A 27,806-nucleotide genomic window follows, 5' to 3' on the forward strand; every position below is an offset into this window, starting at 1 on the left:
GAACTAGTTAGCTTCTATTTGAAAATGATAGGACATATGTAAAAGTATTGGTTGGAAACAGAAAGGGAATTACCATTTATTGAGTATTAATCAAAACTCGGGTATTTTAATAGCTACCACAGACACTCTATTTCATAGGTCAAACACAGAGCACAATAGCATCCAGTCTTCAATTTAACCCTGAATTATCCCCCATTTTCTAGCAAAAACCAGTGAGACTAAGAGGAGCCAAGTGATTTGTCCACAGTCATAAAGATAACATGAGGGGGAGAAAAGGAATCGAACACAGTCCTGTGGATTCTGAAGATCAGGCTCATTCCAATACATGTTGAGTTGTCAGAAGGATAGTTAGACCAATGGGAAGATGCCTCATCAGTAGATAAGGAGTAGAGGAAAGAGAACAGAAGGCAACATGAGCCCAGAGATCTTAATTCAGTAACACGAGCTCAAACAAACATTTTTGTATTCCTTTATTAGACTTAGGCCAAATTTATACATAAATGAAAATAGTAAGCTTATCCTGTGCCACTTGTTTGTAATATATGTGCATTTTGAAAGCAAAGACAAATTGCACTGGATTAATCTAGTTTGGTACAGTAAAACTGTGACATTAAGGCCCTAGCCAGTTGGCTCAGTGGATAGAGCGTTGGCCCAGCCTACAGAAGTCCCAGGTTCAATTCCTGGTCAGGGCACACAGGAGAAGTGACCATCTTCTTCTCTTCCTCTCCCTCTCCCCCTTTTCTCTCTCTTCCCCTCCCACGCCAGTGGTTCCACTGGTTCAAGAGATAGCCCCGGGCACTGAGGATAGCTCAGTTGTTCTGAGCATCGGCCCCAGACGATGGTTGTAGGGTGGATCCTGGTCAAGGAGTATGCAGGACTCTATCTCCCCTCTTCTCACTTAAAAAAAATACAAATAAAAAATTGTGACATTACATGGCTAACTAAAAACCTACAGGTTTTTGTTGTTTTTTTTGTGTTTTTTTTTTACAGAGACAGAGAGAGAGTCAAAGAGAGGGATACACAGGAACAGAGAGAGATGAGAAGCATCAATCATCAGTTTTTCGTTTCAACACATTAGTTGTTCATTGATTGCTTTCTCATGTGCCCTGAACGTGGGGCTACAGCAGACCGAATGACCCCTTGCTCAAGCCAGTGACCTTGGGTCCAAGCTGGTGAGCTATGCTCAAACCAGATGAACCCACACTCAAGCTGGCGACCTTGGGGTCTCGAACCTGGGTCTTCCACATCCCAGTCCGACGCTCTATCCACTGCACCACCGCCTGGTCAGGCTAACCTACTGGCTTTTTATAAGCAGGGGTTGTTATTTGTAAACTATATTCTTGTATTTGTAAAAACATGCTAGTTTTTGTTTGAAAGTACGAGTTAACTCTGAAAATATAACTTATAAAACCATTCATGGGTAATATGTTTAATATAGCCATACAAAAAATTTCAATATTTTATTTGTTAGTCATATGCAAAACAATAAGAGAAATTGAATTTCTGAAGTCAATGGTTCACCCTGAATCACACCATTAATACACTATTTAAATGACCAGTTTCTTCTTTATCCATATAACAGCATATGCAGAATTTTGTGGTCTTTTTTCCATTTATTAAAAAAAAATTTCCATATTGCTCTATAACCCATATAAATTTAATGACTACATAATAATCCATCTAGTTGATATACCATTTCCTGTGATTTGTTTCCAATTTTAGAATAGTAGAAATAATAATGTAATACACACTTTTATGTATCAATGGGACATTTTCTTCTTTTAAAAATTATCTCTTTGCGAAATGCAAATCAAAACAGCAATGAGATACCACCTCACACCTGTTCGATTAGCTGTTATTAGCAAGACAGGTAATAGCAAATGTTGGAGAGGCTGTGGAGAAAAAGGAACCCTCATGCACTGTTGGTGGGAATGTAAAGTAGTACAACCATTATGGAAGAAAGTATGGTGGTTCCTCAAAAAACTGAAAATAGAACTACCTTATGACCCAGCAATCCCTCTACTGGGTATATATCCCCAAAACTCAGAAACATTGATACGTAAAGACACATGCATCCCCATGTTTATTGCAGCATTGTTCACAGTGGCCAGGACATGGAAACAACCAAAAAGCCCATCAATAGATGACTGGATAAAGAAGATGTGGCACATATACACTATGGAATACTACTCAGCCATAAGAAATGATGACATCGGAACATTTACAGCAAAATGGTGGGATCTTGATAACATGATACGAAGCGAAATAAGTAAATCAGAAAAAAACAGGAACTGTATTATTCCATACGTAGGTGGGACATAATAGTGAAACTAAGAGACATTGATAAGAGTGTGGTGGTTACGGGGGGAGGGGGGAATGGGAGAGGGAAAGGGGGTGGGGAGGGGCACAAAGAAAACAAGATAGAAGGTGACAGAGGACAATCTGACTTTGGGTGGTTGGGTATGCAACATAATTGAATGACAAGATAACCTGGACTTGTTATCTTTGAATATATGTATCCTGATTTATTGATGTCACCCCATTAAAAAAATAAAATTATTAAAAAAAAAAATTATCTCTTTGCACAGAGAACAGATTGGTGGTTGCCGGGGTGGGGGTAGGGGTAAATGGGAAAAAGTGGTTAAAAGGTAGAAACTGCCTGACCTGTGTGGTAGTGCAGTGAATAAAGCATCAACCTTGAATGCTGAGGTCATCAGTTTGAAACCCAGAGCGTGTCTGATCAAGGTATATACAGGAAGCAACTATGAGCTGATGCTTCCCGCTCCTCCCACCCCAATACCCTGCTACTCTTCTCTCTCTCTCTCTCTCTCTCTCTCTCTCTCTCTCTCCATTCTCTAAAAATATTAAAAAATCAACTCTTATATTAAAAAAAAAAGGTAGCTTGACCAGGCGGTGGTGCAGTGGATAGAGTGTCGAACTGGGATGCATAGAACCCAGGTTCGAGACCCCGAGGTTGCCAGCTTGAGTGCGGGCTCATCTGGTTTGAGCAAAGCTCACCAGCTTGGACCCAAGGTCGCTGGCTTGAGCAAGGGGTTACTTGCTCTTCTGAAGGCCCACGGTCAAGGCACATATGAGAAAGCAATCAATGAACAACTAAGGTGTTGCAACAAAAAACTGATGATTGATGCTTCTCATCTCTCTCTGTTCCTATCTGTCTGTCCCTATCTATCCCTCTCTCTGACTCATTCTCTGTCTCTGTAAAAAAAAAAAAAAAAAAAAAAAAAAGGTAGACTGAGATTCCAAGATGGCAGCAGAGCAGACAGTTGCAGAAGCTCCTACCTCCCATGACCAAATTGGATTACAAATTAATTTAACAATCAACGTGAAAAACCAACTTTGGCAGGACTCGAAAACCAAGGAGCACAGAAGAATCCACACCAAGCCTGGTAGGGAGTGCTGGGGAGCAGTGGGGGCTCCCCTGCTCCCAGGAGCAAGGGGAGGCTGAAGCAGAGGGTCTCAAAGGATTCTCATTGCAAGGAGAGAGACCCTGAGAAGTGGAGGTTCTCAGTCCCAGGACCGGAGTCCCAGCCTAGAAACCCAGAGACTGGAGGAGACAGCCTGACAACATTGAGTGGGGAGAAGAGCGAGAGTCCTGTCTGTGGGAAGCAGCTGGCAAAAGAAAGTGTGCAGACTTAAAAGGCCAGCACAGAAAATATCGCTCATAGTCACTTGCCTGGGGCTCCATGGGCGAGGAGGGCTGAGAGGAATGGTCTTGCATGAGGAGAGTGGAGAGATCAAGATATAAGGACACAAACGGTGATGGGGAGAAGAAAACCTGAGCTGAGCTAAGTCAATTTCCAGTACCAAGGCAGCCACAGCTGGGGGAGGGGTCTCTCCCTCCGTGGGGCAGGAGCCTAGCGTGGATAAAGTTGACCTACCTCCAAAAAGCTCTCCAGCTCCAATCAGCACGAGTGGTTGTTCAGAAAGGAGGAAGTAAAGGGGAGGGGCAGTGACTCAGGTTTCCAGGGAGACTTGAGATACACCTCCCCTCATACTGAGAACAAGCCCTGCCCCTGGAGAGACACTGGGCAGATTACACTTTCAGGTTCTCAGAGGTCACACCTACAGCATTCCTGGATACAGTTTCAACTGGAGCAGAAAAACAAAACAAAACAAAGAAAACACAATATACTCACTTCCCCCCTCCTAAACACAGAAGCCCTCTACTGGGATCAGCAAACATTGACTCTCCCTGCTGGGATGAACAAACACAGACACTCCCTGCTGGACTCAGCAAACAAATAGCAGGAAAATTAAGACTTTTAAGCAGCTCTACTCGTTAAGAATTAAAATCTAAGCAACCAGCAGAGGCTGAGGAATAAAGTCCTAGAGGAGAAGCTGCATTCCATAAACCAACCTCAGACCCACAACTCTAACAAGCTTGCAAGCCAAACACAGAATGGGAAGACAGAGGAATGTAAACCATAAGAATTAATAAGAAAAATCCCCAGAAAAAAGAACTGAACGAGATGGAAATAACCAAATTACCAGATGCAGAGTTTAAAATAATGATTGTTAGAATGCTTAAAGATCTCAGAGCTACAATGGATGGACTTAATGAGCACCTAAATAAAGAAATTGCAAGCATCAAAAAGGACACTGAAATCATAAAAGAGAATCAATCAGAAATGTCAATTACAATATCAGAAATGAAGACTATACTAGAAGGAATCAACAGCAGGCAGGATAAAGCAGATGATTGAATCAGTGAAAATGAGGACAAGACAAATAAAAACACAGAAATAGAGCAGCAAAAAGAAAAGAGCTTAAAAGTCTAAAGAAACTATAAGAGAATTCTGTGAAAATATGAAGAGAAATAACGTCCACATCATAGGGGTTCCTGAAGGAGAAGAGAAAGAATAAGGCATAGAGAACCTGTTTGAAGAAATCGTAGCTGAAAACTTTCCTAAATTAATGAAGGAAAAAGTCACACAAGTTCAAGAAGCACAGATAAAGGAAAACCCAATGAGGCCTACATCAAGACACATCTTAAAATAAATTAAAATACCAAAGGTAAGAGATAAAGAAAAAATTCTAAAAGCAGCAAGAAAAAAGAAGTCAATTACCTATAGAGGAGCCCCCATAAGGATGACATCCAACTTTTCAACAGAAATACTTGAGGCCAGAAAGGAATGGCAAGAAATATTTAAAGTCATGCAAAACAAGAGCCTACAGGCCCTGGCCGGTTGGCTCAGCGGTAGAGCGTCGGCCTAGCGTGCGGAGGACCCGGGTTCGATTCCTGGCCAGGGCACACAGGAGAAGCGCCCATTTGCTTCTCCACCCCTCCGCCGCGCTTTCCTCTCTGTCTCTCTCTTCCCCTCCCGCAGCCAAGGCTCCATTGGAGCAAAGATGGCCCCGGCACTGGGGATGGCTCTGTGGCCTCTGCCTCAGACGCTAGAGTGGCTCTGGTCGCAATATGGCGACACCCAGGATGGGCAGAGTATCGCCCCCTGGTGGGCAGAGCGTCGCCCCTGGTGGGCATGCCGGGTGAATCCCAGTCGGGCGCATGCGGGAGTCTGTCTGACTGTCTCTCCCCGTTTCCAGCTTCAGAAAAAAAAAAGAAAAAGAAAAAAAAAATTAAAAAAAGAGCCTACAACCAAGACTTCATTATCCAGCAAGAGTATTGTTTAAAATTGAAGGAGAAATAAAAAGCTTCCCAGACAAAAAAAAACAACTCAAGGATTTCATTACAACCAAACCAGTACTACAAGAAATGTTAAGGGGCTTGCTGTAGAAAGAACAAAGGAAAAAAGAAATCAAGAAAAAAAGGATTATAGATCTAAAGAATAAAATGGCAATAAATAACTACATATCAATAATAACCTTAAATGTAAATGATTAAATGCTCCAATCAAAAGACACAGGGTAGCTGCATGGATAAGAAAACAGGACCCGTACATATGCTGTTTATAAGAGACACACCTCAGAACAAAAGAAACACATAGATTGAGAGTAAAGGGATGGAAAAAAATATTTCACGCAAATGAAAAGGAAAAAAAAGCTGGGGTAGCAATACTAATTTCTGACAAAATAAACTTTAAAACAAAGGCTATAAAAGAAGATCACTATATAATGATAAAAGGAGCATTACAACAGGAAGATATAGCTATTGTAAATATATATATGCCTAATATAGGAGCACCTAAATATATAAAACAGATTTTGATAGACAAAAAGGGTGAGATCAACAGCAGTACTATAATAGTAGGGGATTTTAATACCCCACTAACATCAATGGATAGAACCTGCAGACAAAAAATTAACAAAGAAACAGTGGCCTTAAATTACATACTAGATCAACTGGATTTAACAGATATCTTTAGGACATTTCACTCCAAAGCAGCAGAATATACATTCTTTTCAAGTGCTTATGGTACTTCTCTAGGATGGACCACATGTTAGGATACAAAACAAATCTTAATAAATTTAAGAAGACTGAAATCATATCAAGCACCTTCTCTGACCACACAGGCATGAAACTAGAAGTCAACTACAACAGAAAACCTGAAAAACATTCAAACACTTGGAGACTAAATAGCATGTTATTAAATAATAAATGGGTTAACAATGAGATCAAGGAAGAAATAAAAAAATTCCTTGAAATAAATGAAAATGAACATACAACTCAAAATTTATGGGACACAGCAAAAGCAGTCCTGAGAGGGAAGTTCACAGCATTACAGGCTTACCTTAAGAAGCAAGAAAAAGCCCTGGCCGGTTGGCTCAGCGGTAGAGCGTCGGCCTGGCGTGCAGGGGACCCGGGTTCGATTCCCGGCCAGGGCACATAGGAGAAGTGCCCATTTGCTTCTCCACCCCCCCCCTTCCTCTCTGTCTCTCTCTTCCCCTCCCGCAGCCAAGGCTCCATTGGAGCAAAGATGGCCCGGGCACTGGGGATGGCTCCTTGGCCTCTGCCCCAGGTGCTAGAGTGGCTCTGGTTGTGGCAGAGCGACGCCCCTGAGGGGCAGAGCATCGCCCCCTGGTGGGCAGAGTATCGCCCCTGGTGGGCGTGCTGGGTGGATCCCGGTCGGGCGCATGCGGGAGTCTGTCTGACTGTCTCTCCCCGTTTCCAGCTTCAGAAAAAAAAAAAAAAGAAGAAGCAAGAAAAAGCTGAAATTAACAACTTAACCCTGCACCTAAAAGAACTAGAAAAAGAACAACAAGTAAAGTCCAAAGGAAGTAGAAGGAAAGAAATTATAAACATCAGAGCGAAAATAAATGATATAGAGGCTAAAAAAACAATACAGGAGATCAATAAAACCAACAGCTAGTTCTTGGAAAAGGTAAACAAAATTGATGAACTTTTAACCAGACTCACCAAGAAAAAAAGAGAGGGCTCAAATAAATAAAATTAGAAATGAGAGAGGAGAAGTAATAAGTGACACAGCAGAAATTCTAAGGATTATAAGAAAATACTATGAAGAACTGTATGCCCAAAAATAATGGGCATACCATTTCCTCGATGAAATGGATAAATACCTTAAAATATAATCATTCAAAATCAATATGGAAGAATCAGAAAACCTAAACAGATCGATTACACCAAAAGAGACTGAAACCATTATCAAAAAACTCCCAAGTGCTGAGGTCGCCGGTTCAAAACCCTGAGCTTGCCTGGTCAAGGCACATATGGGAGTTAATGCTTCCAGCTCCTCCCCCTTCCTCTCTCTCTCTGTCTCTCTCTCTCCTGTCTCTCCCTCTCTGTCTCTCTCTCTCCTCTCTAAAAATGAATAAATAAAATAAAATAAATAAATAAAAAAACTCCTAAGAAACAAAAGTCCTGGGCCTGATGGCTTCACAGGTGAATTTTACCAAATATTCAAGGAAGAACTAACTCATATCGTTCTCAAACTATTTCAAAAAATTCAAGAGGAGGAAAAACTTCCAAACTCCTTTTATGAAGTGAACATAATCCTCATTCCAAAACCAGGTAAAGACACTACAAAGAAAGAAAACTATAGGCCAATATCCCCGATGAATAGAGATGCTAAAATTCTCAACAAAATATTAGCAAATCGAATCCAGCAATACATGAAAAAAATCATACATCATGACCAAATGGTATTTATTCTGGGGAGGCAAGGTTGGTACAATATTCACAAATCAATCAATGTGATACATCACATAAACAAAAGAAAGGATAAAAACCACATGATAATACCAATAGATGCAGAAAAAGCATTTGATAAAATCCAGCACCCATTTATGATGAAAACTATCAGCAAAGTGGGAATATAGGGAACATACCTCAACATGATAAAGGCCATCTATGACAAACCCACAGCCAACATCATACTCAATGGGCAAAAATTAAAAGCAAACCCCTTAAGAACAGGTACAAGAAAGGGTACCCCCTTTCACCACTCTTATTCAACATAGTTCTGGAAGTACTATCCACAGCAATTAGACAAGAAGAAGAAATAAAAGGCATCCAAATTGGAAAAGAAGAAGTAAAACTATCATTATTTGCTGATGACTTGATACTGTACATAGAAAATACTAAAGTCTCAGTCAAAAAACTACTGGAACTGATAAATGAATTCAGCAAGGTGGCAGGTTATAAAATCAATATTCAGAAATCAGTGGCATTTATATACACCAACAATGAAATGTCTGAAATAAAAATTATGGAAACAATCCCTTTCACTATTGCAACAACACAAAATAAAGTACCTAGGAGTAAATTTAACCAAGATTAAAGATCTGTATAGTGTACTTGGAAAGTTATAAAACATTGATAAAAGAAATCAAGGAAGTTACAAACAGTAGAAGGAAGCTCATACCGTGTTCATGGATGGGTAGAATAAACATCATTAAAATGTCTATAGTACCCAAAACAATCTATAAATTCAATGCAATTCCTATTAAAATACCAATGGCAGCCTGACCTGTGGTGGCGCAGTGGATAAAGCGTCAACCTGGAAATGCTGAGGTTGCCAGTTCAAAACCCTGGGCTTGCCTGGTCAAGGCACATATGGGAGTTGATGCTTCTTGCTCCTCCCCCTTTTCTCTCTCTCTCCCCTCTCTATAACAAATAAATGAAATTTTAAAAAAAAAATTAAAAATTAAAAAAATAAAATAAAATACCAATGGCATACTTCAAAGATATAGAACAAATATTCCAAAAATTTATATGGAACCAATAAAAAACATGAATAGCCTCAGAAATCTTGAAAAAGAAAAATAAAGCAGGGGTATTACACTTCCTGATCAAGTTATACTACAAGGACATTGTACTCAAAACAGCTTGGTACTGGCATAAGAACAGGCATACAGATCAATGGAACAGAACAGAGAACCCAGCAATAAATCCACACCTTTATGGTCAACTCATATTCAACAAAGGAGGTAAGAGCATACAATGATGTAAAGACAGTCTCTTTAACAAATGATGCTGGGAAAACTGAATAAATACATGCAAAAAAATGAAACTAGAACACCAACTTATACCATTCACAAAAATAAACTCAAAATGGATAAACGACTAGAATGTAAGTCGTGAAACCATGATCATCTTGGAAGAAAACATAGGCAGTAAGCTCTTCAACATCTCTTGCAGCAATGTATTTACTGATTTAACTCCACAGGCAAGTAAAATAAAGGACAGGAAGAACAAATGGGACTATATCAAACTAAAAAGTTTTTGCACAGCAAACGACACCATGAACAAAATAAAAAGACAATCCACAGATGGGAGAACATATTCACCAACACGTCTGATAAAGGGTTAATAACCAAAATCTACAAAGAACTTGAAAAACTGAACACCAGGCCCTGGCTGGTTGGCTCAGTGGTAGAGTGTCGGCCTGGCGTGCAGGAGCCCCAGGTTCGATTCCCGGCCAGGGCACACAGGAGAAGCACCCATCTGCTTCTCCACCCTTCCCCCTCCCCTTCCTCTCTGTCTCTCTCTTCCCCTCCCGCAGCTGAGGCTCCATTGGAGCAAAGATGGCCCGGGCGCTGGGGATGGCTCCATGGCCTCTGCCTCAGGCGCTAGAGTGGCTCTGGTCACAACAGAGCAACGCCCCAGATGGGCAGAGCATCATGCCCTGGTGGGCATGCCGGGTGGATCCCAGTCGGGTGCATGCGGGAGTCTGTCTGACTGCCTCCCCGTTTCCAGCTTCAGAAAAATACAAAAACAAAACAAACAAAAAAAACAAACTGAACACCAGGAAAGTAAGCAATCCAATCAAAATTTGGGTGAAAGAACTGAATAGACACTTCTCTAAAGAGGACATACAGATGGCCAATGGGAATATGAAAAAATGTTCAACATCCCTAATCATTAGAGAAATGCAAATTAAAACCACAATGAGATACCACCTCACACCTGTCAGAATGGCACTCATTAACAAAACAACACATAACAAGTGCTGACAAAGGTGCGGAGAAAAGAGAACCCTCCTGCACCACTGGTGGCAATGCAGACTGGTGCAGCCTCTGTGGAAAACAATACGGAGGTTCCTCAAAAAATTAAAAATAGAACTGCCTTTTGACCCAGTTTTCCCACTTCTAGAAATATATCCTAAGAATAACAAATCACCGACTGAAAAGAAATGCATGCCTATGTTTATTGCAGCATTGCTTACAATAACCAATATCTGGAAACAGCCCAAGTGTCCATCAGTAGACCAGTGGATCAAAAAGCAGTGGTACATATAGACAATGGAATACTACATGGCCGTGAAAAAGAAGGAAATCTTACCCTCTGTGGCAACATGGATGGACCTGGAGTCTATTATGCTAAGTGAAATAAACCAGGCAGAGAAAGAAAAATATCATGTGACTTCACTCATATGAGGAATCCAATGAACAATCAGAACTGAGGAATGGAAGATAGGCAGAGAAGGGGTCAAAGAGTCCAGAGGGAATGAGGAAGAGAGGAGGGGATCAAAGAAAGGAAAGTATATAAACATAACACAGAGAGATAGAGGGCAGAATAGTAAATCATGGAGGAAAGGGGGGAAAGTGGTGGGGAAGGGGGCAAAGGAGGTAATAAGGAGAACAAGGGAGGGAGGGAGGGAGGGAGATATATTCGGGGGTATACTTGTAACTATGTAAACACAACAAATTAAAATCAATAAGAAAAAAAAGGGAGAAACTTCCAGTTATAAAATAACTAAGTCCTGGGGATGTAATGTACAGTATGGTCATGTACAGTACAGTTAGTAGTACTGTGTTGTGTTATTTAAAAGGTGCTAAAAGAGTAGACGGTAAAACTTCTCATCATACGAAAAAAATTGTAACTATATGTGGTAATGAATGTTAACTAGACTTATGGTGGTGATTATTTCCCAATATATACATATATTGAATCATTATGTTGTATACCTGAAACTAATATGTTCCATATCCATTGTATCTCAATTAAAAATTATCTTTTTAAAAGATTTCTGGCCCTGGCCAGTTTGCTCAGTGGTAGAGCATCGGCCAGGCATGTAGATGTCCCAGGTTTGATTCCCAGTCATGGCACACAGGAGAAACAACCATCAGCTTCTCCACTTCTCCCCCTCCTCCTCTTCTCTCTCTCTTCCCACCCTGCAGCCATGGCTTAATTGGTTCGAGCACTTTCATCCCAGGTGCTAAGGATGGCTCCTTGGAACTTTTGCCTCAGGTGCTAGAAATAGCTTGGTTGCAAGTATGGCCCCAAATGGGCAGAGCATTGGCCCCAGATGGGGGTTGCTGGGTGGATCCTGGTCAGGGGGCATGCAGGATTATGTCTCTCTATCTCCTCTCCTCTACTTGGAAAAAAAGAAAAAGATTTCTAATAGTAGTATTACTATGACAAAGATTTACTCTGGATACTTTCATATTTTAATTTTTTTATATGAAAAAATTTTAAACAAACAGAAAACTAGATGAATAGTATAATGAATCACCATGTACCTTTCAGCTAACTTAACAATTATCCATTCATAGCCAATCTTGTTTTATTTACATCCTTACTTACTCAAGCCCGACTCTCCAGGATTATTTTATAGCAAATCCCAGATATCTAAATTTCATATGTAAGCATTTTAGCAGATATCTCTAAAAGATAAGTTATTTGTGTGTGTGACAGAAACAGAGAGAGACAGAGAGAGGGACAGAGAGGGACTGACAGGAAGGGAGAGAGATAAGAAGCATCAATTCTTCATTGTGGCACCTTAGTTGCTCATTGATTGCTCTCTCATATGTGCCTTGACCAGGGGGCTACAGCAGACTGAGTGACCCCTTGCTCAAGTCAAGCAACCTTGGGTTCAAACTGGTGAGCCTTGCTCAAACCAGATGAACCCACGCTCAAGCTGGCGACCTCGGGGTTTCGAACCTGGGTCCTCTGCGTCCCAGTATGACGCTCTATCCACTGTGCCACCGCCTGGTCAGACAAGATAAGTTTTTAAAAAACATAATCACAACACTATTATCCTATCTAAAAATATAAATAATTCCTAATATCACCAACAAGATGACAGAACAAGAAGAAGTCAAGTTCTCCTGATTTTCTCAAATGTATACACAGTTTTATAATTATTTCTTTTAATCAGGAGCCATATATGGTCCACATATTGCATGTTATATATCCAGTTTCTTTTTGTCAAAGAAACTATGTTATTTGTCCTATAGTGTTTTCCTATTGCTGATTCATCTCTATATTATAATTTTAAATGTTTCTATGCCTTCTGGATTTCCTGTTAATTGGTAGTTAGATTAGCTAGACCTAGAGGCTTGATAAGATTAAAGTTTAATTTTCTTGGGAAGGGGGCAAGAATACCATGTAGGTGGTGTCATGTACTTCTGTCAGGAGACACATAAAGTATGTTGGTCTCTTATGATGTCACAATAATTACTATGATTTCTGTGGAATTAGAATATTATCATTGCATTCGCTGTCATTCCCTTTTCACATATTAGCTGGAATACTTTTATAAAGAGAAATTTGTTCAAAACTGTTTGGTTACTTTGAGGTGTCGTTCATATGGAGGAGGCAGAATGAATATTCTTTCTGTTTATTTTCCAATTTTCAAAATAATAAGTTCGTTCCCTATCAACTTCTAAAGGTGACCAATGAGGGTTTTATAAATTAATATTTATGTGTTCATAGAATTCAGTGTACTTTAATCCACCGCAGCTATTAATTGCTATCAATAAGCTATTAATTCTTATTGATGATCAAATTCTTCCATCTTTGACCAATAGAAACCTCTATGAGTTGGCTTCTTTTTTATACAATTTAGTAATCTTAAACAGTTTATTTGCTTTCTGGTATGACAAGCTATTCCAGATACTCTGGTATGACATTTTCTTTACAGATCTGGAATGAAACATTTCTCTTAAGGAATCCCAGAGTAGAACTTAGCAATATCTGGCGGTAACCGTGCTCATTATGTCTTCAACGTGATAATGTAGGTATGTTCAATTTACTTTGAATTTGGGGATTAAGTTTCTTATTCAATTTTGTTTCATAGTTATATAAAATATTTATGTGGTTCCTAAATCAAATCCACAGAATCAAGCATTCAGAGATGCTTAGCTTTCGTTACCTGTCCTAAGTTTCAACTTTGCTCCTTTCTCTACCTATAGATAATTTTTTTAAAGTTTTGCTTACCTTTCCTCTTCTTTAAAAAATGTAAGCAAATACTTTTTATTTTTTGTTGTTGTTGTTGTTTTTTGTTGTTGTTTTGTTTTTTTGTATTTTTCTGAAGCTGGAAACGGGGAGGCAAGCAAATACTTTTAAAAATATATTCTTATCCATACCTTTTCTTAGGTAAATGCTGGCATACTCTACACACTTTTCTACATCTCCCCCTCTCCCCAAGTAAACAGTATTTCCTGGAGATCTTTCCTCAATCCTCTTGGTAACTATATAGTAGTCCTCTGATTGGCTGCACCGTAGTTAATTCAACCATTTCCCTAATATCCTTAATGGACATCTGGGATATTTTCTAGCCTTTTGCTATTACAAATAGTAAGGAGTTTTAGATTTTTAAATATACTGCAAAATTGTTTCATATATGGACTATATAAATTCACTTCGTTGCTTTCAATTACTGAGTGAAAAAAATTACCATAATTTCAGATTTCAACAAAAGTAAATTCTTGCTTGCAAGAGTTGCAAATGAGTGGTAATGCTTTATTTGTATTCCCTTATAATTAGAGGTATTAGGGGGATTGGAATATTTAAAAAAAACAGCATCCACCAGGCTGAGTTCAATGCCCCTCTGGGTGCTCTCCATGTATCCTGTGTGTGTATGTGTGTGTGTGTGTGTGTGTGTGTGTGTGTGTGTATGTTGGACTATCACTTCCATATTTTTAGATTGTTCATGAGTGTACTACATCTAGAATTATATCCTTCATGTCACAGACATTGAAAATTTATGTTACAGCAATTTTCTTAAAGATGGAAGTAAAGTCTCTTGAAAAAGGAGAACTTGTTTTTAATTTTCACAATGGTAGTGTATGGGCTAGGCTGGTCATACACACTTGATCTATAATATTTATCTCACTGGGGTTCACTTAATCCTTGTTAGGTTCATCTCAGCAACTAAGTGCCTGATAGAACACTCAACACAAAGGCACACTAAATGGTCCTGAATATTTGAAAGAGTAAATGAATGCATGTATAATGTGAGACTTCTACATTTCTCTCAAATGAAGAATTTTGTTCATGTCCTATTCTCATAGTAATTTCAGTCATTTCTCAAACACTTTTTCTACATCCTACACCACTTCTTTTACTCTTTCTTTCTATTCACTGTCTCATGTCCTATTGTTTCATCATCCTTAACCTTGTCTCTTCAATCTTCCTTTCTGGCACACTTTACTGTCCATCACCACCACTATTTACTTCATGTCTACAAACTCTTCTTTTTTACTAATATTAACTGAATAAATATTTTCTAGAATATATTTATAGATTTGGAAATAATTTTAAAAATAATCTTTTATTAATATTTTTTATAATATTAATATTTAATAGTTATATATTTCCAAAAAAGTACTTAAAAGGAAAGTACAGTGTGTCCGTAAAGTCTGGTGCACTTTTGACTGGTCACAGGAAAGCAACAAAAGACGATAGAAATGTGAAATCTGCACCAAATAAAAGGAAAACCCTCCCAGTTTCTGTAGGATGATGTGGCAGCATGTGCGCATGCGCAGATGATGACGTAACACCGTGTATACAGCAGAGCAGCCCACGGCCATGCCAGTCGAGATGTGGATGGTACAAAGGAAAGTTCAGTGTGTTCTGTGGCTCACTAAATTCGAATCTGTGACCAAAGTGCAACGTGAATATCGGTGCATTTATAATGAAGCACCACCACATAGGAATAACATTACTCGGTGGGATAAGCAGTTGAAGGAAACCGGCAGTTTGGTGGAGAAACCCCATTCTGGTAGGCCATCAGTCAGTGACGAGTCTGTAGAGGCTATACGGGATAGCTACCTAAGGAGCCCTAAAAAATCTGTGCATGAGCCTACATCGAACTGCACTGAATAGGTATGAAACTAGGAGAGTTTTCCTTTTATTGAATATTTGGTGCAGATTTCACATTTCTATCATCTTTTGTTGCTTTCTTGTGACCGGTCAAAAGTGCACCATGACTTTATGGACACACTGTATTTTAGATGTTATATTCTTAATTTAAGGGAAGAAGTATGTTCTATCTCTGACATAAATTTGTGCCTGCAATTTTTTTGTTCTATATGAGTGGCAACAAGCCCTAAACTAAGTGAGAAGAAACTATATATGTGTTTATGCTTTACTTGTTTATACTGGTTTTCCTCATTACAATTAAGAGCCATAAAGATAGGAACCATTTATATGTTGTTGATTGCTATATCCCTAACACCTAGAAAAATGACTAACAGATAGTAAATACTATTAAATTTTTATTCACAATAAGCACTATACTAGATACTTTACATAGATTATGCCAGCTAATTTAAACTGCACAAAAAAAAATCACATGAATATTATTCTTACTTTATGTAAGGATCACATAATTAAATAATCCAGGGTAACAGCTGGTACAAAAATGGCAAAACCAGGGTTCCTGTATAAGTCCTACCTGACTGTAAGCCAATGAATTTAACCATTCTCTACTCTTCCTTACTTCTTCACTTCTACAAAGCTGGACAAGTCACACACCTCTCTGAGCCTTAGTTCTTTCACTTGTAAAATGGGTATAAAATGCCTATACATTCTACCTCACAGTTTTACCATAAGGCTCAGATAATGGTGGACATGAGAGCACTTTTCAACTATAACATACCTTATTAAAACAGAAAATTAAACGATTAGTTGGAATAAATAACTATTCGTGGAAGAAGTTACATACTAATGAGGTCTTGCTTACTAAGAAGTAAAAACAAATTGTCTCCAAGTTACTAAATATTCTATTATTTATAATACTCAAACTTAGTTTCACATTTCCACTTCCAACAAGGAAAAAGCAGTTATATTTCTTCAGTTAATTTTTGTCTTCTCCTTCAACAAAGTAAACAAAGACTTACTTTATTACTTGCAGTTTTCAACTCACTAACCAAACCACAAACTCGTATGTGTCAGTATATGGCCATGAATAATAAACTTTATAATGTTTTAGTTTTTGTTTGTTTTTTTACAGAGATAGCGAGAGTCAGAGAGAGGGATAGATAGGGACAGACAGACAGGAACGGAGAGAGATGTGAAGCATCAATCATTAGTTTTTTGTTGTGACACCTTAGTTGTTCATTGATTGCTTTCTCATATGTGCCTTGACTGTGGGCCTTCAACAGACTGAGTAGCCCCTTGCTCGAGCCAGCGACCTTGGGTCCAAGCTGGTGAGCTTTTGCTCAAACCAGATGAGCCTGCACTCAAGCTGGCGACCTCGGGGTCCTCTGCATCCCAGTCCAACGCTCTATACACTGTGCCACTGCCTGGTCAGACTAAATTTTATAATGTTTTAAAATTTCAGTTTGTCAAGTGTTTCAGCAATTGTTTTTCTTCTCATTTAACTAGAGGAAACATTCAGAATATACTGTTATAAATGTGGAAATTTTTATGAATAAGTTTGGGTCAGAATGGAAACAAGAGATGAGGATATGGTGGTCTCATAAAATTCCTAAGAATGAAACTGAATTGGTACACTTAGTTTTCCTCCATTCTATAAAACCTGTCATTTTTAAACACTCTTAACTATTTATTTTTCATATTATGATAGCAATAAGATAGGTAAGAAGGCAGACGCAATAGATCAGATTAAAAAGAAAACAAAATGAAAATTATCAGTTCAAATTACTGAACTTGGACAAAAATTTATTTTGAAAGTTAACATAGTTAATATCATTGAATAAGAATTGTAAGATTTCAATGACTCTTTAACCTCTATCTTCCAAAGCTGTAGTATAAGAGAGAAATCTAGCTATGACATCTATCATCCTAGTGGGACCAGTGTTAATTTAATTGATACAGATGGTTAGGTGGGTGTTCCCTTCCTTTGTCATCACTCCTCATTCACCCCCCAACACACACACTCACCACCAAAAAGACAAACAAACCTGTTTGCTTAGTTTTAGAGGCATTAGGTAGTTTTGTTCCTTAATGGTAAACCTTTCACGCTTCACTTTTTATTATTATTTATCATTGATCTACAGGGAACAAGTAGGGCACTTATAGCCTGCAGAAAGTTTTATTTGGTCTTTAAGTACATATATGTGTGTATCTTTTAAAATATTCCTTAACATCTACAAAATATAAAATGAGTCAAGTATGACATCAAATTGTATATATATATAAGGATATTTTACTTGTACATGCTATTGATTTTGATTATGACTATTAAAATAACTGAAGAATATATCTAAATTTCATAAGAACCATAACTGCATAGTTTCATTTCAGAGTTCCTGAGAAATTTATTATCTAAGAAGGAGCAAGAATCAGGGCGTGCTGTAGTATACTTGAGAACGTACTGTCTTTATGGTTTCTTTCCATTCCTGTATTTGAAATTCTTTATGAAAACTCAGGAAATAAATGATATATACCCAATGCTGCTCACAAAATCTGGTAAATATCATATATAAATAATTCTAAACAGGATGCTCTTTTAAGACTAATTTGACAAATATGCCTTAATTTTAATCTCTGTGCATTTAGCATTATAGAAATTATGGCTTTAAAGTACATAGAAAACTTTAAGCTGTAGAACTTGAATAGCCCTGAGTAGGTCAAAAATACATAGTAAAATAATCAGCTGTGACAGTTCAGATTCAGAATCTTCATATAAATGGATCACAGTTGTTGTTTACTACATTTTAAAAAGGAAAATGCACAAATCAATTGAAGGCAAACTATAATAAGGAATATATGAATACCTAAAAGTGGTTTTTAAAAGGTCAGGTTGAAGCTTTGAACAAATCACAGAATCGAGAGTATTTTACAGGGGATCCTCGGGTTACAACAGTCTCGAAATACAACGTTTTGAGTTTAAAATGTTCACTCCCATAAAACCTTTAAAAAATTGAGAAGTGAGTGTTCTGGCTTATGCCATTAGCTCTGTACTTACGGACTACGTGGGCAAACTAGTTTGGTTTGCTGAGGCCCCCATTCAGCTGGAGAAGCAGCTGATTGAAGAGAAAGAGACAGAAACCCCAGAACCTAAGAGATTTACTACCAAGGGTTTGGCAGAAGGTTTTTTTTTTAATTGTATCTGGAAAGTTGTATTTTTTTTTAATAATTTTATTTTTAATGGGGTGACATCAATAAATCAGGATACATATATTCAAAGATAACAACTCCAGGTTATCTTGTCGTTCACTTATGTTGCATACCCATCACCCAAAGTCAGATTGTCCTCTGTCACCTTCTATCTAGTTTTCTTTGTGCCCCTCCCCCTCCCTCCCCCCCCCCCCTAACCACCACACTCTTATCAATGTCTCTTAGTTTCACTTTTAAGTCCCACCTACGTATGGAATAATGCAGTTCCCGGTTTTTTCTGATTTACTTATTTCACTTCGTATAATGTTATCAAGATCCCACCATTTTGCTGTAAATGATCTGATGACCCAGCAATCCCTCTACTGGGTATATACCCCAAAAACTCAGAAACATTGATACGTAAAGACACATGTAGCCCCATGTTCATTGCAGCATTGTTCACAGTGGCCAGGACATGGAAACAACCAAAAAACCCGTCAATAGAAGACTGGATAAAGAAGATGTGGCACATACACACTATGGAATACTACTCAGCCATAAGAAATGATGGCAGAAGGTTTTTTATGATACAGGATGAGCTGGCAAAATTTCAGGCTGAGGAACCCCAGTGACAACAGATTCAGCAATGTCTACCGAGCTGTTATGGATGCCTTGCACTGCTATAGGCAGCTTTTGGGAGAGAAGAAGTCAACAACCTTCCAGACTAGTCTGGAACGATTCTTTCTACAGCAGATCCTGGACCCTCAACATTGGCCACTTCTCAATATGAAACACCTGTAGTGCAGGCAGAATCCCCTCCAGCGTCTCCTACGTGTTCCTTAGGCAATCCTGATTCACCTGTCCCAGTATCTCCAGCACCTTCTGCAGGTTCTCCTGCCTCTCCAGCTTCCTCCTCCCTGTAGGTCACTCTCTCCCATCTTGTAATGCCCCTTCCAGTGAGCAAACCAACTACGAAGGAGCAAGAATCAGGGCGTGCTGCAGTATACTTGAGAAAGTACTGTCTTCATGGTTACTATACAGGAATAAAGGTAAGGAATTTTTTTTACACTCATTTTTTCTGTTACTACAGTACAGTATAGTATATTTATGTCCTTTTCCTTTTTCTGTGGCTTAGTTGTGTTTTATGTTCTAGATTATGATTTTACAACTGTGGTAAGATAGGTAATTGACTTGGCTAGGGTCTGTTTCAACTTATACCAAAATTCAGGTGACGTCACTGTCGTAGAAACAGAACTGTGTCGTAACCCGAGGGCCCGCTGTAGTTCCTCATTCATTTCACTTTTAGCTGAGAGTCTAGACACTATTACCAAATGCTGAACCACCAATCAATTAAAGTGAAATAACTCTTGAAAGAAGCAAGTAGTATATAAACTGCTGCTGTACCTTCATGACATCTCTGTAGGACCGGATAGCTGCTATTTTTCTCTTTTCATCTTCTTCATCTTCCAGGCCTTCGTCTGCAGCCTCATATCCCTCATCGTTGCTGCCATCTGCTTCTGCTGTGTTGGCCATGCGATCAATGAGTTGCTCCAGGGGAGGGCTTAATTCTCTTTCTTCATTCTCCTTCAAACCATAGTCCAGTGCTTTATAAATAATAATTCCCAAAGATTCAATAACCTAGAAAAAATTATAAAGGTGGTTAATGAAGATGACTAAACATCTTTACAAATGGAAAGCCTTCAACTGATGGGATGAAACCCGCCCACATTAGGGAGGGCAATCTGCTTAGCTGCCAATTTAAATGTTAAGCTGTCTGTCTATGAGGTGTTTTTTTTTCTCTTCTTCTTTGCCTAATCGCTTCACTCAGACAACAATGTGGGGACTACAGGAGGGGAGTGGGGAGGGGAAGGTGGAGGAGGATAGAGGAAGGAAACGACGTGGGGCAGTGAACACACAGTGCAATATAGAGAACATGTATTATAGGATTGTGCATCTGAAACCTGTATAATTTTATTAACCAATGTCACCCCATAAATTCAATAAAATCATTTTAAATAATAAAATTAAAACAACAACTATTATGTCCCATCCCCCTGACCTATGAAATGATGCACATTAAAGTTAGGAGAACACTAACCTTTGAAAATAAAGGAAGAGAGATAAATTCTGACTGGGAGTGAGTCAATCTGAACCTTAATCCACAACTCAAGTGTCCAAGAAGTATCACTGTAAATCTAAGAAGTATTTTCTGTAAATCTAAGTCAATCTGTCTTCAAGACCTCACCCCACCACTGTAACAGAAATGGCTACCTTCCTAAGGTGTAAAGGTCCCTCGGCTTGTTATGGGACTGCCAACTATGGCTCCCTTCCAGGTTGGGGCACTTACGCTGCCCCCTCAGGGATGCAAAAAAAATTAATCTAATTTAAAAATACCTTCATGGAAACACCCAAAGTAAGTTGCTCAAATATTTGGGTGACCCATGGTTCAGTCAAATTGACATATAAACTTAACCATCACAAGTCTATCCCTTGTCAACTTGGCACTCAGACACAACTCCTTAAACCTTCATTCTTAAAAGAAGACAATAACAAGATCACAATTCCATTTAACATGGTACAACTATCCTGCATACAACTAAAAATATATCATACTATCCCCTTCCCGAAAAGAGGATTAAAATCCTTGAGTGATGTTTATTCTTCCTTTTATGTCTCATAACTTAAATACTGGGATGTAAGTTAACAAATACTATTGTGAGGTCAGTTGGCGATGGGGGAAGGTCACATGAGGAACCACCCACGCCCATGCCCGCCAAAAGAAACCGCCCAGGATCATTTTGAAAAAGAACAACTGTCTGTCAGCCAATGAAATTTCGCCACCCACCACCACCCTACCAACGCTATAAATTACTCCGCCCTCCACTGGAGAAGCTGCGCGACTTCCCTGGCCCCTGTCTTGTGGACCAGTGAACCTCGCCTGGGAGTGCTCTAAATAAAGCTTTTGCTTGTCCACACTTGGTGGCTATGTCCTTCTTTCTTCCTCGGCGGAAAATACATTTGGTGCCAAAACCTGGGAGAAGCTTAAGTCCACAAGGGCTGCTCCTCTCAGACCCTTTCCTTCCGAGGAAGACCAGGGACCTCTGACCTCCCACCCACTTTGGCACATGGTGCAGTAAGTCCCCTGCCTCTGGCCTCCCCTCAGTTCTTTCTGCCTCCAAGACTCCCTGCCTGTAATCGCAGCTGTGTCAGGGACCTCCTACCTTTTCCGAGTGTGTGTGTGCCTGTGGAGACGTCCTGGACACCCCCACTCTGCCTGACTGTCCAGTGGCCAGAGATTGAGTTGTGGGACACTAATTCTCATCTCTGAGAGAATTAGTGTCCCAAGGATGATCACCCCAAGGATGAGGGTGGCCATAGGAGCAGAGGAATCTAAACCTGACTCAAAAACACCCCTAGGGTGCCTTATCCAGAATCTCTCAAACATCGATCCCTCCCTAAAGAAGAAGAAGCTGATCTTATTCTCCACTGTGGCCTTGCCACGATACCCACTGGATAACCAGACCAGGTGGCCTCCCGAAGGGACTTTCGACTTTAACACCCTCACCAATTTACGGAACTGTTGCCAGAGAACTGGGAAATGGTCAGAGATCCCTTACATTCAGGGCTTCCCTTATTTGCGCTCCCATCCTAATCTCTGTGCTGCCTGCTCTACGGCACAGGTCCTTTTAGCCAGAGAAACCTCAGCTAAACCCTCCTCTCCTGATCTTTCCTCCTTCACCAACCCCACTGAGGACCTCTCTTCCCCTCCTGCAGGACCCCCTCTGCCCTATCAGGGTCCTCCTATCCCTTCACCAGATCCTGTTTCTCATTTGCCTGCAAATACCAGTCCCTCTCTCTCCTCCCGTCAGTGCACACACCAGATCTCGCTCCGAGCCACAAGAGGGGGACAACCTTCTCTGCCCTCTCGTGAGATGGCCGGAGCAGAAGGAGTTGTTTGGGTTCATGTTCCTTTTTCCCTCTCTGATCTGTCTGCAATCGAAAAGCATTTAGGCTCCTACTCTTCTAATCCTACCGCCCATACCAAGGAATTCCAATATCTCACTCAGGCATATGACCTCACTTGGCATGATCTCTACATTATAAGTCTTCTACCCTTACCCCTGACGAACGGGACTGAATCCGGATGGCAGCACGGACTCATGCCGATCAGGTTCACCTCAGAAACAACCAAATGCCAGTTGGGGTATGGACCCCAACTGGGATTACCAGATGGGTCAAACAGGTAGGAGATGATGAGTCCAAATGGTTGAATGTCTCATAGCTGGCATGCAGAGCACAGCACAAAAGGTAGTTAACTATGATAAATTAAGGGAAATCACTCAAGGGCCTGAGGAAAACCCGACCCTCTTTTTGAACTGCCTCACTGACGCTATGGTCCTCCATACCCGTCTAGACCCTGCCTCCAATGCCGGGGCCACTGTATTAGCTACTCACTTTATTTCCCAACTGACCCTGGACATTCGGAAAAAACTTAAACAGGCAGAAGAGGGCCCCCAAACCCCTATCCGAGACCTGATGAACATGGCATTTAAAGTTTTTAATGGTTGAGAGGAAAAGGCCGAGGCTGCTCGCCAGGCCTGCATGCAGCAGAAGGTAACTCTCCAAACCCAGGCTCTTGTGGCAGCCCTGAGGCCGGCAGAGCAACAGGGGCAAGGCATAGGAGGTGCCTGACCAAAGTCCAGGCTGCAAAAGGAACCCCACCAGGAGCTTGCTTTAAATGTGGCAAAGAGGGTCACTGGGCCCGGCAGTGCCCCTGCCTGAGGCCGCCCACTAAGCCCTGCCCTGACTGCAATCAGCCCAGTCACTGGCGGAGCAATTGCCCCCTTTGAGTAACAGGCTCTTTCTCGGTGTCCCCACATGGAGGACAAGCCACCCAAATGGGAGGCCAGGCCAGTCAGGCAGGCCCATTGCTCAGACTTCTCGGTCTCATGGACAAGTGACGCTGCCCGGACTCAAAGACCCCATCACCCTCGCCGAGCCCAGGGTAATGCTACAGGGAGCGGGTAAGTCCATCTCATTCCTTGTGGACACAGGGGCTACCTTCTCTGTTTTGCCATCACACTCTGGACCTCTAGTTCCCTCACAGGTCTCAGTTATGGGAGTGGATGGGACCCCTTCTTTTCCCCTTCGCACACTACTCCTGACATGCAGTTTAGACGAATTCCCCTTTTCACACTCCTTCTTAGTCATGCCCTCATGCCCTGTACCCCTTCTGGGTCGGGACATTCTACAAAGTCTCGGAGCCACTATCCAGCTGAGAACATCCTCGACAGCATCTTCCCACCTACTCCTACCACTCCTGGCTGAAGGCTCTCCCACTACCACAGATCACCCTAACCCAATCACACCCCCTGTTCCACCAGACATTGTCAACCCCCAAATTTGGGATACCTCGACCCCAGTGGTAGCGACCCACCATCCACCTATACACATCTGCTTGAAGAATCCCTCCTGATTCCCATCTAGGCCCCAATTCCCTATTTCAGCAAGTCACCGCCAGGGCCTTAAACCAATAATTACCCACCTCTTGAACCAAGGCTTACTCATCCCCATGGACTCTCCCTGCAATACCCCCATCCTTCCTGTTTGAAAACCTTCAGGGGCTTATCACCTCATACAAGACTTACTCCTAATCAGTGAGGCGGTAGTTCCCCTCCATCCAGTAGTCCCTAATCTCTACAGGTTACTTTCACACATTCCCCCTGACACCACTCACTTCATGGTCCTAGACCTCAAGGATGCCTTCTTTACCACCTCTCTACACCCTGACTCTTACTTTCTGTTTGCCTTCACCTGGACGGACCCGAACACTAATGCAGCCCAACAGCTTACGTGGACTGTCCTGCCCCAGGGATTTAGGGACAGCCCACACCTGTTTGAGCAGGCGCTAGCTCGGAATCTAGCTGCATGTGATCTCGAGACAAGTACCCTCTTGCAATATGTAGATGACCTACTCCTCTGCAGCCCCTCCCTGTCCGCCTCAATAAAACACACCTCCACCCTTCTTCCCCTTGACGTGAAGGGGTATCGTGTCTCCTCTACTAAGGCTCAACTTCACTCTCAGTCCGTAGTCTATCTGGGCATCGCCTTAACCCGCACCACCCGAGGTCTCACCCTAGATCGAACTCAGACCCTCCGCAGTCTCCAGCCACCTACCACCGTTGATCAGATTCCTTCTTTCCTTGGTCTGATGGGCTTCTTTAGACACTGGATTCCCAATTTGCTCTTTTGGCTAAACCCCTCTATGAGGCTGCAAAAGAGACTCCCACAGGACCTCTCACATCCCCCAACACTATTAAAAGAGCTTTCTCTACCCTTTGAGACACCCTCATCTCCTCTCCCCCTCTCGCTTTACCTGACCCTAGACGCCCCTTCCACATTTTCACTGATGAAAAGCACAGTAATGCAACTGGAGTAATGACTCAACCTATGGGGCCTACATAACTTCCCATAGCATACCTCTCTAAACAATTGGACACCACCATCAAAGGCTGGCAGCCCCGCCTCCGGGCACTGGGCACAGCAGCTGAACTCACCAAGGAGGCTACTAAGCTCACCCTTCCCCTCCCACAGGCTTCCCCTCCCACAGGCTTCTCCTCCCACAGGCTTCTCCTCCCACAGGCTTCTCCTCCCACAGGCTCGCCGACCTCCTTTCGCACAAATCTCTTTCTCTATTAGGTCCTTCCCGCCTACAAGAATTTCACCTCCTGTTCATCGAAAACCTTCAGTCACTCTTTTGCCCTCTCCCCGACTCAACCCAGCCACTCTACTGCCAGCTCCAACGTCACTTCCAGAATCCACCCACTCTTGTACAGAGCTAATAGATTTCCTCAGCAGACCCCGAAATGGATTATCAGATTCTCCTTTAAAAGATCCATATCTAATACTCTTTGTAGATGGGAGCTCTGTACAGGGACCCGACGGACGACGACGGGTAGCCTATGCAGTGGTCACCACCTCCTCCACCCTAGAAGCTCAACAGCTGCCAAAGGGCACCACCTCCCAGAAAGCAGAGCTAATTGCCCTCACTCTGGCCCAGGGAAAGCGTGTTACCATATGTACTGCCTCTAAATATGCTTTTCTTTTTTTTTTTTTTTTTTTTTTTACTCTTTTTAAAAAAAATTATTTAGAAAATTAACATGGTGACATTGATCAATAAGAGTACATAGGTTTCAGTAAACATTTCTATTGCATTTGAACTGTTGATTATGTTGTATACCCATCATCCAAAGTCAAATCATTTTCCATCACCTCTTTACACCTTTCCCCCATACCCCTCTTTTATGTCCCCAGCCCCTGGTAACCACTTCTATTTTATCTATGTCCATGAGTCTCAGTTTTATATCCCATCTATGTGTGAAATCATATAGTTCTTAGCTTTTTGTGATTAACCTATTTCACTAAGTATAATGTTCTCACGGTCCATCCATGTTGTTGTAAATGTCACTATGTCATCATTTCTTATGGCTGAGTAGTATTCCATTGTATATATGTACCACATTTTCTTTATCCAATCCTCTATCGAAGGATATTTTGGTTATTTCCATGTCTTGACCACTGTGAATAATGCTTAAATATGCTTTTCTTATCACCCACAGCCACTCTGCCCTCTGGAAGGAAAGGGGCTTCCTCTCTACCAAGGCCCCCCCATAATCAATGCTACCATCATTTCTAAACTTTTGCAAGCATTACAGCTTCCCACTGAGGTGGCCGTGGTACATTGTAGGGGCCATCAAACCTCTCAGGACCCGGTGGCCTTAGGAAATGCTCGGGCCGACATGGCAGCTCGAAACCTCACCCTGGGGACCTCTCCCATTCCTCTCATGTTTCTCTCCACCTCCTTGAAACCTTCCTACACTCCTGAGGAAGAACAGGCCCTCCTCAGAAAGGGTGGAGACGTGTGCAACCAGGGATGGATATTTTTCGGAGATAGAATTGCCTTACCATAAGGACAGGCTGAAATTCTCCTTTCTGATACCCACTGTTCCTTACACACAGGGCTGAAAGCTCTCTATCGGTTCTTACAACCACTCTTTTTCTTTCCAGGCCTCCAGCAGACTATCGAAAAGGTACACAGAGCATGCACTATCTGTTCCAAAGCCTCTACACAAGGGGGACTCCGCCCCCGCTTCCCTACTTATCTGCTGAGGGGGCACGTGCCAGGCCAGGATTGGCAAATCAACTTCACTCACATGCCCCCTCACAAAAAACTCCATTATCTCTTCACTTTTGTCGATACCTTTTCAGGGTAGATAGAAGCCTTTCCCACCTCTTGAGAGATGTCAGACACCATTGTCTCCACTCTTGTTGAACGTATCATCCCACGGTTTGGACTGCCGACTACCATCCAGTTAGACAACAGCCCGGCTGTCACTGCCCAAATAGTCCAGCAGGTCACCATCTCTCTAAACATCACCTGGAAGCTCCACATACCCTATCACCCTCAATCGTCAGGTAAGGTGGAAAGGGCCCATGGCATCCTGAAGGGTCAGCTAACCAAACTTTCCATCGAGACCAGACTCTCTTGGCCAAACCTCCTCCCCCTGGCACTCACCAGAATCAGAGCAACTCTGCAAAACCCCACTGGACTCAGCCCCTTTGAGCTGGTTTATGGTAGACCATTCCTAATCAATCACAACTTACCTGTCAACCCCCCTCCTCTTGCCACATACCTCCCCCTTCTGTCTTCACTCCGCCATCTTCTCAGGGAGTATGCGGACCAGACCCTTCCTCCCATAGGGGGTCCAAGTGGAGCTCACCCAGCAGTCCCCCTCCAACCAGGGGACAGAGTTCTTCTGAGGGAGCTCCAGCCCGGCTCCCTACAGCCCAGGTGGACAGGACCCCATACGGTAACAATGACTACTCCTACTGCAGCCAAGCTCCTAGGGCAAACACCTTGGTATCATGTTTCCTGCCGCAAACTTGCCCCCATGCAGGACCGCTGGCAGTCGGAACCACTGGGCCCCACCCGTCTCCAGCTCACCAAAAGGTTGGGCCCTGCAGATCCTCCTGCTGCTCCTGTCCCTCCCACCGGGAACCTGCCGCCAGAGTGAGCTAAAGCAGGGAGCAATGCTGTTACAATATATCAATGAGACTGGCCTGGTGGAAGAAAACA

At 41.6% G+C, this 27,806-nt stretch overlaps 1 protein-coding gene across 2 annotated transcripts in view; it reads right to left on the reverse strand.

Moving 5' to 3' along the window:
* SPIRE1 (spire type actin nucleation factor 1) overlaps positions 1 to 27,806 on the reverse strand; it is a 263,080-nt gene that overhangs the window by 154,180 nt on the left and 81,094 nt on the right. For both annotated transcript variants that reach the window (XM_066353336.1, XM_066353337.1), the window contains exon 3: positions 20,075 to 20,308. In XM_066353336.1, the coding sequence (XP_066209433.1) occupies positions 20,075 to 20,308 (234 nt within the window). The remainder of the gene's footprint in view (positions 1 to 20,074; positions 20,309 to 27,806) is intronic.

The sequence above is a fragment of the Saccopteryx leptura genome, chromosome 11 (assembly GCF_036850995.1).
Source record: "Saccopteryx leptura isolate mSacLep1 chromosome 11, mSacLep1_pri_phased_curated, whole genome shotgun sequence".
In the NCBI taxonomy this organism is placed as follows: domain Eukaryota; kingdom Metazoa; phylum Chordata; class Mammalia; order Chiroptera; family Emballonuridae; genus Saccopteryx; species Saccopteryx leptura.